Source organism: Orcinus orca, chromosome 7 (genome assembly GCF_937001465.1).
Source record: "Orcinus orca chromosome 7, mOrcOrc1.1, whole genome shotgun sequence".
NCBI classification, from domain to species: Eukaryota; Metazoa; Chordata; class Mammalia; order Artiodactyla; family Delphinidae; genus Orcinus; species Orcinus orca.
Genome location: NC_064565.1, coordinates 88089693 through 88108834, shown reverse-complemented (window position 1 = coordinate 88108834; position 19142 = coordinate 88089693). Strand labels below are relative to the sequence as shown.

At 35.4% G+C, this 19142-nt stretch overlaps 1 protein-coding gene across 2 annotated transcripts in view; it reads right to left on the bottom strand.

Moving 5' to 3' along the window:
* Positions 1-19142, bottom strand: part of NBEAL1 (neurobeachin like 1) — a 178415-nt gene that overhangs the window by 75996 nt on the left and 83277 nt on the right. For both annotated transcript variants that reach the window (XM_049712339.1, XM_049712338.1), the window contains 9 exons: positions 17488-17646; positions 15860-16019; positions 12972-13060; positions 10241-10816; positions 9728-9903; positions 8516-8669; positions 8077-8205; positions 2981-3286; positions 2737-2886 (listed from right to left, as the gene is read on the bottom strand). In XM_049712339.1, the coding sequence (XP_049568296.1) occupies positions 2737-2886; positions 2981-3286; positions 8077-8205; positions 8516-8669; positions 9728-9903; positions 10241-10816; positions 12972-13060; positions 15860-16019; positions 17488-17646 (1899 nt within the window). The remainder of the gene's footprint in view (positions 1-2736; positions 2887-2980; positions 3287-8076; positions 8206-8515; positions 8670-9727; positions 9904-10240; positions 10817-12971; positions 13061-15859; positions 16020-17487; positions 17647-19142) is intronic.

Genomic DNA, 19142 nt, shown 5'->3' with positions numbered 1-19142 from the left:
AAAAACCCTCCAGAAAGTAGGCATAGAGGGAACTTTCCTCAACATAATAAAGGCCATATATGACAAACCCACAGCCAACATGGTCCTCAATGGTGAAAACCCAAAACCATTTCCACTAAGATCAGTAAAAAGACAAAGTTGCCCACTCTCACCACTCTCATTCAACATAGTTTTGGAAGTTATAGCCACAGCAATCAGAGAAGAAAAAGAAATAAAAGGAATCCAAATTGGAAGAAAAGAAGTAAAGCTGTCACTGTTTGCAGATGACATTAAACTATACATAGAGAATCCTAAAGATGCTACCAGAAAACTACTAGAGCTAATCAATGAATTTGGTAGAGTAGCAGGAGACAAAATTAACGCACAGAAATCTCTTGCACTTCTATACACTAATGATGAAAAATCTGAAAGTGAAATTAAGAGAACACTCCCATTTACCATTGCAACAAAAAGAATAAAATATCTAGGAATACACCTACCTAAGGAGACAAAAGACCTGTATGGAGAAAATTATAAGACACTGATGAAAGAAATTAAAGATGATACAAATAGATGGAGAGAGATACCATATTCTTGGATCGGAAGAATCAACATTGTGAAAATGTCTCTACTACCCAAAGCAATCTACAGATTCAATGCAATCCCCATCAAACTACCACTGGCATTTTTCACAGAACTAGAACAAAAAATTTCACAACTTGTATGGAAACACAAAAGACCCCGAATAGCCAAAGCAATCTTGAGAAAGAAAAATAGAGCTGGAGGAATCAGGCTCCCTGACTTCAGACTATACTACAAAGCTACATATATGCCAGTATGTACTGGCACAAAAACAGAAATATACATCAATATAACAGGATAGAAAGCCCAGAGATAAACCCACGCACATATGGTCACCTTATATTTGATAAAGGAGGCAAGAATATATAGTGGAGAAAAGATAGCTTCTTCAATAAGTGGTTCTGGGAAAACTGGACATCTACATGTAAAAGAATGAGATTAGAACACTCCCTAACACCATACACAAAAATAAACTCAAAATGGATTAAAGACCTAAATGTAAGGCCAAACACCATCAAACTCTTAGAGGAAAACATAGGCAGAACACTCTATGACATAAATCACAGCAAGATCTTTTTAGGCCCACCTGGTAGAGAAATGGAAATAAAAACAAAAATAAACAAATGGGACCTAATGAAACTTAAAAGCTTTTGCACAGCAAAGGAAACCATAAACAAGACTAAAAGACAACCCTCAGAATGGGAGAAAATATTTTCAAATGAAGCAACTGACAAAGGATTAATCTCCAAAACATACAAGCAACTCATGCAGCTCAATATCAAAAAAACAAACAACCCAATCCAAAAATGGGCAGAAGACCTAAATAGACTGTTTCTCCAAAGAAGATATACAGATTGCCAGCAAACACATGAAAGAATGCCCAACATCATTAATCATTAGAGAAATGCAAGTCAAAACTACAATGAGATATCATCTCACACTGGTCAGAATGGCCATCATCAAAAAATCTAGAAAGAATAAATGCTGGAGAGGGTGTGGAGAAAAGGGAACCCTCTTGCACTGTTGGTGGGAATGTAAATTGATACAGCCACTATGGAGAACAGTATGGAGGTTCCTTAAAAAACTAAAAATAGAACTACTGGGATTCCCTGGTGGCGCAGTGGTTGAGAATCCGCCTGCCGATGCAGGGGACACGGGTTCGTGCCCTGGTTCGGGAAGATCCCACATGCCACGGAGCGGTTGAGCCTGTGAGCCATGGCCACTGAGCCTGCATGTCTGGAGCCTGTGCTCTGCAACGGGAGAGGCCACAACAGTGAGAGGCCCGCGTACCACAAAAAAAAAAAAAATGTAAATATAGTACCACCCTGCGACCCAGCAATCCCACTACTGGGCATATACCCTGAGAAAACCATAATTGAAAAAGAGTCATGTACCACAATGTTCACTGCAGCTCTATTTACAATAGCCAGGTCATGGAAGCAACCTAAGTGTCCACCAACAGATGAATGGATAAAGAAGATGTGGTACATATATACAATGGAATATGGTACATATATACCATGGAATATTACTCAGCCATAAAAAGGAACGATACTGAGTTATTTGTAGTGAGGTGAATGGACCTAGATACTGTCATACAGAGTGAAGTAAGTCAGAAAGAGAAAAACAAATACCGTATGCTAACACATATATATGGAATCTGAAAAGAAAAGAAAAGAAAAGAAAATGGTCAGAAGAACCTAGGGGCAAGACGGAATAAAGATGCAGACCTACTAGAGAATGGACTTGAGGATACGGGGAGCGGGAAGGGTAAGCTGGGACAAAGTGAGAGAGTGGCATGGACATATATACACTACCAAACATAAAATAGATAGCTAGTGGGAAGCAGCCACATAGCACAGGGAGATCAGCTTGGTGCTTTGTGACCACCTAGAGGGGTGGGATGGGGAGGGTGGGAGGGAGGGAGATGCAAGAGGGAAGAGATATGGAGACGTATGTATATGTATAACTGATTCACTTTGTTATAAAGCAGAAACTGACACACCATTGTAAAGCAATTATACTCTAATAAAGATGTTAAAAATAAATAAAAAAATAAAAAACATAATATATTGTTCATTTTCAAAGTTCAGTCTTGTTATTACTCTCATTTGAACATTAAATGCTTGAAATCAACATAAAAAACTGGTATTAAAAACATTCAATAATTTTTACCTGAAACTTGAGCTTGCTCTCTCCCCCTTCCCGGTCTCGTTTATGCATATTCACCATTAAGGCTTCATAACAATCCTTCCAATAAAGTGCCATGCTCTCATGACCATCATAAAATGCATGGGTTTCATACTGCTTCATATAAGGTACAATCTTATAAAAAATATACATACGCAAAATTTAATGCATGCTTCCATAAAAATGATAATTTAGTAGAAAAACCCCACTCAACAAAAATGAAACTTACATATTTTTCAATGTAAACTTGCCATTCATTTGAACTGCAATATTCTTGAAAATCTTCGAAAAATGAAGAGCTTCCATTGGTAAAAGGTAAAGAAGGCAGATGCAAGTTCATGAAGAGAAGCTCATAAATTTTGGAAACCAGGGTACGGACAAGTGGAATCAGAAATGAGTATATTTCAGTCTGTTCCTTGATTGATTGACTTAGAACATGTTCCAGCTTCCCTAAAATGTAACATGCTTCATCCTGATTTTCAATCACCTTGGTCTGAAGAAGGGTGTTTAGCTTAGCTGATGCCACTGCACAAACCTGGAGTAAAATAGTAAAATAAAGCAGATATTTAGTGATAACAAAGTTCTTTGGCTCCTCTTGAAGTTGTTTTTTAAAATAAATTATAAAAGTAACCCATGTTTCATTTGGAATATACAGAAAAGTTAAGAGGTTGATAATTAATCACCCCAACATCCACTCTACTCCTTCAGAGAGTTTGCAGGAATTCGGGGATGATTCCATCTCTAGTTCTAAAAGATATAAACCAAACAGAATATCCAACCCCTTGCCACAGTGACTGGTTCAGGTAACTCATCTTTCAGTCAACTCATGTCACTGTCTTTGTCACATGGATTCATTCAGGGATAGCTTTATCATGCAAAGACACAACTTTTATACAATAACTGTAAAGAACTGTGAAAGAGCTTGGATTTTATCAATATCTCATCTCCAAGCTGACAAGTTAGCCTACCATTGTTTCATAGATGCTGGCAGAAGAATGAGACTCCTGGATCAGAGACGAAGATCTACAGCATTAGCAATAGCCAGAATATCAGCACTTGTCCTGTTCCCCGAAATGTAATTCCATGGTGAGAAATGAACAGAACTAGATGATGCCTGCACACCCAGTGGTTGCATTATAGGAGAGGAACCCCAAGCAAAGTGAACACAAGTCTTTTAAATTGGGTAGTAACTGTACCTGAACATTGCCTTGGAAGGAGACATTATCTTTATTATACTGGACAGTAAACAAACCTGCTTTTGCTCTGGAGGGAGACATCACCTCTATCTTCCCAAGCTGTTCTCTATACATGCGTCCTCAAAAAGACACTTCATCACAAAGGCATCCAGTGTCTGTATTCACAGGAGATCCATGAAGAACTGTCTACCAACAATGACTCTAGGAAGAAGCACTCTCTTTCTCTGGATATGAACAAGGAAGCATGTAGCCTTAATTGCTGCTGGCAGTGATTTTGTGACAATTAGGGCAGCCAGCTTAAGACAAGCTGACATGATGGAGAGTAATGCTGTGAGAACAGCAAACAAATGGAACTAGAGCCTTGACTGAATCATGCCTTAAACTCATCTTAGCTATGCAATTTTCAACTATATGAATCTTCTTAACTAAGTCAGCTTGCATTGATATTTCTGTTATTTGGAATCAAAAGCATTCTTATAGATAAAGGACAGTGAACAGGCAACTGAGTAAAGTTCCCAAGGAAAATACATATCTAGGTCACAAACCCAGGCAAAGGAATATGCTATATTACTCTTAAGCTCTGGCCTTAAACTCCATCCTAGAAAGGTAAATTGGTCATGAAGGGGACTCATTTCATCTAGACTAGAGAAAGATGGAAGTCTTAAAACCAAAACAGGACAAATGATATAAAGTGTCTCCTTCTCCCTTAACCCTATAACCCAATTTTGGATCATATTACTTTCAAAATAAAGAAAAGCAAGGGAAAGAAGGGAAGTATTAAAAACTGACATCACTTCAAGAATATATATGTGCTACATGTAAAAGAATCTAAAAAAAAATGGTTATGAAGAACCTAGGGGCAGGACAGGAATAAAGATGCAAATGTAGAGAATGTACTTGAGGACAAGGGGAGGAGGAAGGGTAAGCTGGGACGAAATGAGAGAGTGGCATGCACTTATATACACTACTAAATGTAAAACAGATAGCTAGTGGGAAGCAGCCGCATAGCACAGGGAGATCAGCTCGGTGCTTTGTGACCACCTAGAGGGGTGGGATAGGGAGGGTGGGAGGGAGACGCAAGAGGGAGGAGATATGGGGATATATGTATATGTATAGCTGATTCACTTTGTTATACAGCAGAAACTAACACACCACTGTAAAGCAATTATACTCCAGTAAAGATGTTAAAAAAAAAAAAAAGAATATATGTGTACCAAAAGCTGATCTGAGCTGTATGCACATGTCTTTGCAGGCCAAGGCAACAATAAGGGATCTCAGGCAGTCTTTCCATGCAAGACTTAAGGAAGCAAACAGCATTGGAGGACACAACCTCTAAGATGGCTCAAAACTTTAACTTTTCTACTTTTAACTTAAGCCTCTACTAGTGAAGCTTCTCTACCCTTCTCAGGTTTTCCCCAAATCCCTTCACTTTAGTCTTTGAATCTGACTAAAGCAGCTCAAACCCAATAGAGGCCAACAAATGTGAGACAAAAGGTCATAAAATCTCATTATCCAGGAAATACCAATGTTAATATTCTGGGCTTTTTTGCTATATGTTTTTAAAAATACTATTCACATGAAAGGTTGAATATTCAGTGATTTGCTTTTAAGTTAGTATCACAGTATTAAATAACTATAAGTTTATATGTTTATTTAAAATTATAAAGACACTTTCAGTGAATACAATGATTTACTTACCACTGACTTAACTTTGGATACACACACTACCCCCCCACACATAGATATGATAGCCCTGCCCTCACATTATAAAGAGTACTACATTATGGTCACCTGAGAAATGACAAAAAATACCTGGGCCCTAGTTCTCCTGTTTAATTACTGAGTGATGCCCCACACAAAGGTCTTTTTTTTTTTTTTTTTTGCGGTACGAGGGCCTCTCACTGTTGTGGCCTCTTCCATTGAGGAGCACAAGCTCCGGACGCGCAGGCTCAGTGGCCATGGCTCACGGGCCCAGCCACTCCGCGGCATGTGGGGTCTTCCTGGACCGGGGCACGAACCTGCGTCCCCTGCATCGGCAGGCGGACTCTCAACCACAGCGCCACCAGGGAAGCCCACAAAGGCATTTTTAAAAAGCTCCTCTAGGTGATTTCATGTGTAGCTAGTGAAGAGAATCACTGACTGAGCTAAGACAACTGAAGGAGCAGAAACCCAGACAACGCGGTGACCATATACTGCATCTAAATAAATCAACAACTTACTCAATCCTGCTTTAAAGACAACCTGGGGAGATCCTGGCATTGATGTGAAATCTCCTAATACGTAAATGCTGGCAATTAAATAATAATGTATGGGCCAAACAAAACAAATTTGCTAGCCAGATTCTTTTTGCAGGCAACTCTATTTAAACCCCTATAAGGGAAGGGGTTCCTTCCCTAGCCTTTAACATGCACAAACTCAGGGAAATATGCTTTTATTCCTGAGGGAGTGAAATTAAACAAGTAGCTAGTGAGAAGTATTATAGGTCACTAACTACTGGTTGATAGGATCAGTCTTACCTGTAGGTGCTGCACACGTTATTTATTTAATAAGTATTTATAGAGTGCTACTATGGTACAGGCACTGGATATTTAATCATGAGCAAATTAAAACAGACATTTTACTTCTCCTTGGAAATCTCACCAAGGATAAAAACACTGAAGGTGATCATGAGTGGAAAAAAACAGAGTTCTAATATCTAAAAAAAGAACTACCTGGTATGCTGGCTGCAAGGGCTTTAACAGCCAGCCACCAGACTCATATTAATAAAAATGCCAAAAAAGTTACCTTTGTTCTATTTCTAGATGGAGAAAAAAAGAAAACTACAATGAACATCTATGTGTACAAATACTGTTTGGTATTTTAGATTATTACCTCAGGATATAGTTTTAGAGTAGAATTACTAGACAAAGCATATAATAACTTTTTTTTTAAGTTCTTAGTTCATATAATTTTCAAACTGTATTTAAAAGCTGTACAATTCAAATTTTCATCATCCACATATCAGAATGTTTATTTTTTGTTTAGCTTTTCTGCTTTTTCCATGTTTTTTTCAATGACCATGTGTTACCTTTATGATTAGGAAAAAAAACCACTATCTTTAAAAAGTTAGTAATGTGGGGAAATGAGTTTAATATAATTGTAAGAAAAATAAAAAAGAACACAAAATTATCAAAATATATGATGGTTTTAATCATCTGAAAAAATATAAACAGAGAAAAAAACATTAAAATATTGACAGTTGTTTTCTCTTAGGCTATGGGATGAAGGACGTTTTATCTATTTTTTCTCTTTATGTTTTTTGTATACTTTCCACAATGAGTATGTTTTCTTAAATGACTGGAAAAGAATATATGTTGAAAAATATGGTCTTTTTAAAATAGGGCAACCTTATGGTATTTTAACCTCCTCATGTTCTTATCAATATTATAGCAAGTTTATATTAGAAACGATTATCAAAAGAAAATAAAAAGGGCCAGATAAATAACCATGCGATACATGTCATGACTAATCCAATGCAGGTAGTCACAAGCATCCAATGTAAATAGAAAGATGACAGACTAAAATCTGCATGGAACTTTCCCAACCTTTAAAATTTTTGAAAATAATAAATATTCTGTGGGTCCATCTTTTATTTATCTTTATAGTAGAAACCTAGCACAATGCTAACACTTGGTAGGTATTCAGTAAGTGTTTAATAAATGAAGAAAAATGAGATAAATGTAAAACTGAATTAGTGGATTACTAAGTACAGAAAAAGATTTTGACAGAACAATTTAAAAAATAATTTTCCTAAAAATGCAAGCCCTGAACTCCACACGTATAAAAGTCTATGCAGGCTGTATAGCTCATAGCTATATGTGATGTGAGTAATGCCCTCTAATATAAGCTATACATAAATCCTCTAAAAGGAAACCTTAAATTATACTGAATCATAAACATCAGGAAAAAAGAATCGATTAGCCGCCTCTCAAGCTTTCTCATCTCACAAAACTGAAACTAGAGTTAAATCATGATATTTTTGAAACTAATTAAAAAATTAAAATGCTGAAAACATAATTGCCATTCAGTTACTGCACAAATTCCTATGTTGCATGTGAGTATATAAAATAACAAAAAAGAATCGACAAACCTGCAAATTACCCCTTCCAATGAAGCCTAGAAGCATCTGGATTTGAATCTGTGAGAGTTTCACCCATACTGGACTTTCAGAATACCAGACTGACAGACTGTCGAAGAGCAGCATCATATCCTCTAAAAGCTAACACAAAGGAAAAATTGAGAAATAAAAACATTCCATTTTTAAATCTACTGATGATGAGTTTTCCCAACAGTAATACAAATCATAAATATTTCAAAACTAATTCAATGTTCAGTTGGTAAAAACCAAAAGAATTATCCTAGTAAGAGTTACTTAACAAAAGTAACTATCACATCTGCGACTATCACATCTTATCCATGTTTATCGCATCTGATTAAATATTAATGCTCTGAAAAGAGGGGATACAAAATTTCTTTCTTTGAAAGTCCTTCACTACCAAACAAATAATTTCAAAGAGATGTTACTGTACCTTCTCAGTCCACATGTTCGAATTAACTAGTCCCTCTGACTGCAGAAAGTCCTGTATGATCAGCATGAGTCGGAAAGCATTTTCAGCAGTTACTGGATTAAATTTTGCTTCTCTGTTTTCTGTGACTGCCCATTCTAACATCTTCTGTAGCAAACTAAGTATAAAACAAAGTCCTCTTAAAACCATTTTAAATTTATAAAAATAACAGGTCACCAAAAAAAAACAACCCAGCAACAACAAACCTCGTTATTTATTAATAGGAATGTACCTCCAAAGATACAGTATCACTGGCAGGTATAAGACACTGTGGATGGAATTTAGTAATAATGAAGCAACTTTTTAATCTTTGGAGTACTTATCTTTAATATACCTAATATTAAAAGGCAAAGTAAAAGTTACCTGTTTGACTTGACCTTGAAAAAGCTATGAAAATAATTCACATTCCAGCTCCATGAGATACTTAAAAGTTTCTTTAAAACTGAAATTGGAGGGCTTCCCTGGTGGTGCAGTGGTTGAGAGTCCGCCTGCCAATGCAGGGGACATGGGTTCGTGCCCCGGTCCGGGAAGATCCCACATGCCACGGAGCGGCTGGGCCCGTGAGCCATGGCCGCTGAGCCTGCACGTCCGGAGCATGTGCTCCGCAACGGGAGAGGCCACAACAGTGAGAGGCCCACGTACCGCAAAAAAACAAAACAAAACAAAACAAAAAACTGAAATTGGAAATGTTAGGGAAGAAAGCCTTATGCCTTACAGGGAGTCTAGACCTATGGAAAAACAAAAAAGTAATTCTGTTCTAGTGTGCTGTTGGTACAGTGTTCTATCATATGCAGGGAACTCAAAGCTTTAGAGAAGTAATTTTCATGAAAACACTACCACCTTCCTTTAGCATGGAAGCACTCAAATTTGGACAAGACTGTAGAGCACATGCACCAAGTGCTTAGATACTGCAGAAAACAACTTAAACAAGGAATATATAATCACTTAGAATCCAAATTAATGTAAGAATTAAATCTCCTCACATTGGAGTTAGTTTTGGATTTCTCTTTAGATCCCACTAGAATGGCAACAGACAGGAGAAGGGCTGAGCACAAAGCTTCTCCTTTTCTCTCTCTCTACATCCAGTGAATACTGAATAAAGGTTCAATAACAAATATTATTTTGGACTCCTGCCCACTCTAAAAGGAGAGGGCATATCACCAAATGAATGCTTACATTAGTTTTATTTCATCTGATGGTCGAAGTAGGTCACTGGATATTCCTGGTTTAGTTAGTGCCGAAAACACTTGTCCCCGTTCAATCCAAGTATCGTCATCAGACTTTTCTAGTCCCTTACACATTACACAGTTCAAAATATTTGTCAGTAATTGAATAAGCTCTTCCTCACATCTCTATAAAAAAGAAATTAATATGAAATTATTAGAGGGAGGGGGTGTTAAAAGCAGATCATGAGAACCATCAGGTACATGAATTATAATCATGCAACATATTTTTAAGGTGGCTACATGAACCTGGAACTTTACTACGAAGGCCCTAGAGATGTAAAGATGAATAAGACACTGGCTTTGCTCTCAAGACACTCACAATTTGGTGACTTCCAGGCTTCTAATACCTTAGATCATGAGACTTGGAACATGAATAATACATGAAATTGTTAACAATCACACATTTCTGAGGTCAGACATAAAAAAAAAATAAAACCACATTTGGACAAATAAGGAATCTTACCTCTTGGTTTTCAAGTAAAGGGAAGTCATCACTAAAGCCCACATCATTTGTGATGCTGCTTTCTTTGTCAGACTGCACAGAAAATGACTTAGTGGACTCTATCGGGGATGGCGTGCTAGGCAAGCTGTCTGGCATTTGACTTCCACTATCACTCAGTTCACATGAATCAATTCCACTGAGATCTAAACTCAGATGTGAAGGGTTATTATGCCAGAATTCTCCTCGATTCTCTGATTTGAAAGATAATTCTCCCATCAAGCTATCTTCTTGAAATAATGGTGTGTTCGAGTCTAGGGAGTGTCTATCCTCCAAACTCCACTGATCTGAAGACACATGAGCTGAGGCAAAAGAGCTGATTTTTTCCTCATCTGTCTTTTCATCAGAGTTCCTCTTCATATCTTCAGCTGATATATTTTTATCATTGTCTTTCATTACAACAGCCCTACTGTGCTTATGAAGAGTATTTCCATTTTCAAAATTTGCTTTTAAAAAAAGCCTAACTAAAGTGTCTTGCCAACCCACTTGTTGAGATATTTGATGTGCTGCATCTGCCTGGGACTGTAAAATCTGTAAAATCTGTGAAGAGATTAAGAATGCAAAATTCGTCAAAAAGTGTACAGTACTTTACATCAACAACAGTTTCTTTTCAGCTATTTTAATGACAAAGTAATTTAACAAGAAACTTTGGAAGGATATACTTTCAAACGATTATATTCTTAACTAGATTAGAAAATATTTGGACGGCAGACATTGTGTTTTTAACTAATCTGCATATTACTCATTGTATATCTAGAGTTGGGACTCAAATATTTGCTGAAAGATAAAAAAGGAAAAAAAGATAAAATAATCCTCCACATACCAACACACTCACGTTATTAATTTAATTTGGTTGGAGAAAAAAATATAGATATATAGGTATATATAAAATGTATAAAATGTATATAAATATATAAAATGTATAAAATGTAATAAAGTTATATCCTCTCAACTAAGTACTTTCCATGAGCCTAGTACATTTGTTCAGTAAATACTGAACATCTACTATGTGCCAGGCACAGTTCTGGAACTATGGTTAGGGAGTAAACTAGAACACATAAGAAACTTTGACAGAACCTAGGTACACCAAGAATGTTTTCCCACCTCATTTTTTCCTCAGGCAAAGTTAATGGCTGCTTTTACAAAAGCATTTTTTTTTCATTAACTCTACATGGTACAAACAAAACAAAAACTGAACTTTAATTCCAGAAAACTATTTCCAATGAGATGGATGCTGATATTTAGCTAGAATAAGAAACTGAAATTAAAGAGTAGACATTTACATGGCAATGTGTATGATCTCTAGTATCCCAACTGACTTCACATTTTTTGGATAAAAACAAGTTCTCAAACACTATCAGAAATGCTGTTAAGATCTTTAAGACATTTTAATCACAAAGCCAATAAACTTCTAAGTAGATGAAAAGAACTTTGGCTCCCAGTGTTTACAGAGTATCTCTTTTATCAGAATTTCTAACTCTGACAAATTTCATAGCAGGAAATGAGTTATGTTGGTACAGACTTCAAAATTAATGGTTCCTATGTACACTGATGCTGATATAGAAAGCAGTGAGTCGCAGTGAGTCATGATGACACGTTAAGTTTCTTTCCTCACTTAATGCCATCAATCAGTGAGCTACCTTTACTGTAGCAGTGCACAATAGCAATTTTAAACACATTAACTAAGTTGAACATATTAACCTTTGGTTGGCAAAGAAACTTATCATGATTTCATGACTTTAAAATTTTCAGACTTATTTTACAGCAATTTTATAAACACATAATGAATAAAAACTGGGCTGTACTGAAAGAGGTTTCTAATTGCACACTGAAAGGAAAAGGATCCATTTACATGACCTGCTTCAAGGAAAACATGGCAAAATCCATTAAAATGTAAAATGTGAATACTCTTTGACAGAAAAATTACATTTCATGAATTATGTCCTACATATGTATTACCATGGATAGGTAAAGACAAATGTAAAAAAAAGTTCCTAACAGAAGTTTGTTAATATGGTAAAACAGGAAACAATCTAAATGTCCATCAGCTGGGAACCAGATAATACTTTTATAGAATAGCCATAGAATAAAAAACTACGTAGCTGTTGAAGAGAAAGACATATCCAGATTTACTGATGGAAAGGTACTGTGACATAATTAGGGAGTAAAACTAAAAAGAAAAACAAGGAAGCAAATTAAATACTAGACTGGTCAGTGGTTGCCAGTAGAGGAGAGAGAAGGATATAATCAGGAAGAAGCGCATGGGGTAACAATTCGTCGACTTAGAGGTTAAATGAGTGGACTGAAGGTAAATCATTGTTGGAATACACTCATAAACAAACTACAGAAAATCTTTCCCACAAAGGTTAAGAGATTCAGAAACTCTAAAATATGGTGTTTGCATTAAAAATGGTCACAACAAAAGGTTCTGAATAAAGAAAATATTCTCTGGTAATACATTTTTGACTCTGGAAAGGGCATTATTTCCAGGAGCTCATGTATGGCTAAGAAGAACAAATTTATATGCTGATTTCTTATGATTATATAAAGTTAATTCACCTCAAAAAAGGAAACTATAAAATTATGTCATATAAAAGATATTAAACTTATATCTGGTGAAAAATACTCAATCTAAAAGTTCTTCACAATACAACGATACTGCAATTTTTAAAGTACATCTTTAAAGTTTACTAACCTTTCTGCAGATGACCACCCTGACATTTATACGTGCTCTGTGAGATATATATACCACAGATAACAGATCTTTGAAATTAATAGCAGGATCTATGATGGGAAAAAAACGTTAAAATTAAATACTAGAGAAAACCAGAGAAAGAACTGTGGTAATAGTTATATATAAAGGCTGACAATCATTTCATTTTTATTTTTTTCCTGCTGTCAACAACAGATGCCCTTTATTTTTTCCCCCAACTTTATTAAGATATAATTGGCATAACACACTGTTTAAGGTATAAAACATGATGATCTGATATATGTATATATTACAAAATGATTACACAATAAGGTCAGTTAACACATCCATTATCTCACATAGTTACTATATTTCTTTTTGTGGTGAGGACACTTAAGGTATGTTCTCTTAGCAACTTGCAAATATACAATACAGTATTGTTAACTACAGTCACCACGCTTACCTTAGATCCCCAGAACTTACTTATAACTGGAAGTTTGTACCCCTTGTACCTTCACCTGTTTCCCCCACTGCCCCAACTCTGGCAACTACCAACCTACCCTGTCTCAATTTTTTTTTTTCACATGTAAGTGAGATCACACAGTATTTTCCTTCTCTGCCTGACTTGTTTCACTTAGCAGAATGCCCTCTAGGCTCTTATTGCAAATGGCAGGATTTCCTTCTTTTTTATGGCTAATATTCCATTATATATATATATATATATACCACATCTTTATTATTCATTCATCTATTGATGGACACTTAGGCTGTTTCCTTGACTATTGTGAATGATGGTACAATAAACATGGGGTTGCAGATCATACCTCTTTGAGATATGATTTCATTTCCTTTAGATATATACCTAGAAGAGGGATTGCTGAATCATATGGTAGTTCTATTTTTAATTTTTTAAGAACCTCCACACTGTTCTCCATAGTGGCTGCACCACTTACATTCCCACCAACAGCACACAAGGGTTCCCTTTTCTCCACACCCTCACCACTAGCACGTATCATCTCTTGTCTCTTTGATAACCGCCAAACTAACAGGAGGGAGGTGATATCTCATTGTGGTTTTGATATTCATTTCCCCGAGAATTAAGGATGATGAGCACATTTTCATGCATCTGTTGACCATTTGCATATCTTCTTTGAAAAAATGTCTATTCACGTCCTTTGCTCATATTTTAATTGGATTTTTTGCTATTGAGTTATATGAATCCCTTATATATTTTGGCTATTAACCCCTTATCAGATTTGACTTGCAAATATTTTCTCCCATTTCATAGGCTATCCTTTCATATTGTTGATGGTTTCTTTGGCTATGCAGAAGCTTTTTTAAAAAAATAAATAAATTTATTTAGTTTTGGCTGCGTTGGGTCTTCACTGTTGTGTGCAGGTTATCTCTAGTTGCGGCAAGTGGGCTTCTCATTGTGGTGGCTTCTCTTGTTGTGGAGCATGGGCTCTAGGCGTGTGAGCTTCAGTAGTTGTGGCACGCGGGCTCAGTACTTGTGGCTCATGGGCTCTACAGTGCAAGCTCAGTAGTTGTGGCACACGGGCTTAGTTGCTCCACAACATGTGGGATCTTCCCGGACCAGGGTTTGAACCCGTGTCCCCTGCACTGGCAGGCGGATTCTTAACCACTGCACCACCAGGTAAGTCCACAGAAGCTTTTTAGTTTGATTTAGTCCCACTGTTTATTTTAACTTTTGTTGCTTGTGCTTTTGGTGTCACATGCAAAAAATCATTGCCAAGACCAAGGTCAAAGAGTTTTTCCCGTATGTTTTCTTCTAGTATTTTTACAGCTCAGTTCTTACATTTAAGTCTTTAATCCATTTGAGTTAATTTTTGTGGGTGGTGTAAGACAGGAGTCCATTCTCATTCTTTTGCAAGTGCATATCCAGTTTTACCAATCACATTTATTGAAGAGACTATCTTTCTCCATTAAGTATTCTTGGATTCCTTGTCAAATACTGGTTGACTGTACACGCATAGTTTTATTTCTAGGCTCTTGATTCTGTTCCACTTGTTTATGTGTCTATTTTTATGCATACTGCAGCATACTGTTTTGATTACTATAACTTTGTAGTATAGTTTGAAATCCGAAAGTGTGATGCCTCCAGCTTTCTTCTTTCTCAAAGAAAGAACTGTATGTAATAGTCATATAAATGCAGAAATAATTGTTTCATTTTAAATAGGAATTGTAGATATGTTCAAATTTTACAAAAACAATAGGTTTAGAATGTTTAACATCTTCCTGACTAAACACTAAAAAGCTGTTCTTTTATTTTGATTGCCTGAACATACTGTTGATATTGCTTGGATCTTATACTTGTATTTATCTTTTTATGTACATGTCTTCTCAATGAGATGATAAACCACTCAAGACAAAGAACCTTATCTTATACCTTTCTGAACCCCTAGCATCTGACAAAAATTTTATAGTTTGTAGGAACTACTTACAAAAAGGTTCATAAAAGCAAAATTAGAAACAAAAAGGAATATCTGAAATTAGTTTTCATTTTCCCTTTAAGAATTTACGCTCTGAAAGGAAAAAGAATATCTTGTACATATTTTCTCTAGTGTCCTTTTCGTTTTACATAGACTGAATTATTTACTAATCACTCAGTCAATAAACATTTACTGAAGGCCTACCAAGTAAGGTACTATGCTATGCTCCGGGGAGACAAAAACAACAAAGGTACATTTGAAACAGTACCCAAGAAAAGCCCTGCTGAATCAAGTAACAGGTAATTTTAAAAGCAACCTGAGGAAAGAGGGGAAAAGAAGAAAGAATTTCAGAAGAAAAAAAAAATTCAGGGCCATCAGATAGAATTACATGACTATGAAGAACATTTCTTAAATGTAACAATATTTTAGCCTTAGTCATACCTGTATTTATAATTTGATTGGTGAGACTTTTAATGAGAGAAGTATTAACAGGTGCTTCATTAAGAAGGAGCCCTAATCCTGAGTAGCCAACTTCTCTAAGTCGAATACGTTGTTTACTTCGTTCATAAACGTTCGTGCATTTCAACATCTGTTCCATAACCTGGTCACAACAGTAATATATTCTCAATATAGAGAACTAAGAACAATTGTCACTTAGGTTAATATCGAATAAATATTAGTGTACAATGTTTCTGGAGTATCATTTTATTCCTCAAGTATTAAAAAAATATTACTAAATAGGGAAGAACACTCCATTATCTTGCTATCATTAAAAAATAAATTTAAAAATGAACTGGACTGAAATGCAACTGCATTTGAATAATTAATATGTTTAAAACCCTAGTTTATATAAATTTCTTGGTAGATGAAAGGAAAACTTTAAAAATTTCTTTTAATGGCTACGGTGTAGATGGAAACAAATCCTGTAGCTTGCAAGAGGAACAAAGGTGTGCTCTGAAAGAAAACAAAGATACTTCTAGATCAATCTAGTAATCTATTTATGTGACAGTTGTCAAAATAATTTTCAACAACGAGGAAATACTTTGTGAAGCAACCCATCCATATGCTAAAATGGAAGAATGAATTAGTAACCCCATACTTCTTGGAGTTAGATCAATCTTTTACAAAGTGAGATACTGAAAGCCTATACGGAAAGGGTAATCTTGGCAAAATAATATCATGAACAACCCCTGCAAGGCCATTTTTGAAGAAATAACATTAAATCTCCATATAGGAACCCTGTGTGGGCAGATGCTTTAAAGAGTAGCCTCAGGGGTCAACCATAACCAATATTCAAGAGAGACTATGTAGGACCACTTTTAATTCACTTTTGTTTCCAAAGTTTAAGAATTCCAAACATAGGCAATCCAAACATGACCCCGCAAGTAGACTTTATAATGTCATACTAATGATGTAAGGGGAAACAAATGTCACAGGCAATTTGGCATAACAAACAGGAGAATAAATCATGAAAAAAAAATGTATTTGCAGTAGAAATATGACTGCCTTCTTTAATTTAGTTAATTTTAGTTAACCAAAAAGGTGGAGTGGGCTGCTTCAGCTGAAGTTCAAAGTTTGGGATATTTTGGATAGCTTAATAAAATATGTCCTACATCCTTTAGCAAGTTATTAATTTCTCTGCCTCAGTTTCTTCATCTGTAAAATGAGGATAATAATAATATCCACTTCATAAAGTTGCTGCAAGAGCTATGTAAACTAATATATAAAAAGGGTTTAGTGCCTGATAAACAGTGGATGCTAAATAAGCTTAGTATGATCTGCCACATAGACCCACTGTAAGTCAAAAGGGGGATAAGAGGTTCTACGTTAGTATGGCAGAGTAGATTTTCCACCGAAATTATTGATAAGATTACAATATAATTAGTTTTAAAATACATAAACAACAAAAACATGATAAATATATATCAAAACAAACTGAACAATTTAAAACTAGATGGAAGAAGACATGAAAAAAAGAATTTACATTCATAGAATGGATATGTTCCATGTAAATGCATACACCCACAAATGTCCCCAAATATAAAGACTAAGTTAAGACATGTTTGTACCTTAAAAATGATTTCTCTTAGTCTGTCAGAGTATTTCTGATTTAAGAGCAAGGCATAAAGTATGTCAGCATTTCCTGGTTCAAACAGCAGTAAGAAAAGTTGACCTCTAGTTGGGCTGGTACGTAGGAGACTGAAGAGTATGTCCAAAATTCCAAAAAGCTTTTAAAATTAAGCAACACAAACAACCACACTCATATATGGAAGCATAAATAAAGTCATAAACCACAAATAGTTATTTAAGTCCTCTATACCCTCATGTTCTAGCTTAACTGGATTATTTGATGTCTTCTGAACCCTCCTTGCCTTTCCTCCATTAGGCTTTTGGCTTATTCCATTTCCTTTTGTATATCCTCTCACTACTCACATTCACCCGCTGAACCATTCCTATCCTGCTTGGTCCATATGAAAAGCCATCTCTTCCATGAAGCCGTTCCTAGTCTCCTCAACATGTAACACTCTCCAGTGAAAACCTCATGGGACTTCATATTTCTCTTATAGATATTATCATACTCTTTTTTGTTTCATAATTATTTATAAACATTTCTTATCTATCCCTGCCTCCATTAGGCTAAAAATAAGAATGATAATTCTTTCATCATTAAATACCTACAATATCTAGTATTACTCTATGTATATGTATAATAAAAGTATTCAATAAATAATTGTTTGACTAAATTGACCAAGAAAATATCATTGGCAATGAATCATAGCAGGTGACAATACAGCTATCATGAAATAAGATGATTATTCATTATTCTAAATATGAGAAGCTTTTGAAGTAGTTCAACCTTATAAGGAAACAGCCTAAGTTAACTCTTCTATATATTACCAATTATGAAGTTATAATAACCACTGAGTACACAATGCATATATCATGATAGAGGGCAAAATATTTGAGTCAACATAAATTAAGGGTGCTCAGATTTGGTGTTGAGAGTGGTATACCGAAAGAGCACAGAGCAGTAGATACACATGGGTTATTTTGCCAGGTATATCAGCTGTGTAACTTTTTAAGTCACCTAATCTCTCTGAACATCTATTTCTAAATGTGCACATGGGAAGAGTAATTCCTGGTCTGTATATTTTGTATCCGTGGTCAAATTCTACCATGCATCAGAATCACCTGGAGGGCTTGATTTGGCCATATATTTGCATTTCTAAAAAATTCCCAGGTAAGTGGGTCCATACATTGAGAACCACTGTCTTAAAGGGTAGTTCTGAGGTAAAAATGAATAGTGTACATAGAAGTATTTAAAAATAGAAATACAGTTATAATTTACTCTTTATGCAAAATTTTTGTGAACCTATGATATATTAAAATTCATGTTAGAAATCTGCCTAGTAACTTTGATAACAGTTAAATATACATCATGTGGCCTACGAAAACAGATTTCAGAATTGCCAGAACAAGTATTTCCACATACTGTTTTCTAGCTAATATTTTACTATTAGCTAGAAAATAAATGTTTTATTACACTACCATTTATTTTATTAAACTTTCAGTTAGGAGATAAAATTTACCTCTTTAACTGCTTAATAATATTATATGTGACACTATAAACATTTTACTCTTAAAATGCTATATTACATGTAAGTTTAAAAGAAGATGATATAGCAACTTAATTATTAAAAAGTAATAACAGATTTATCCAGAG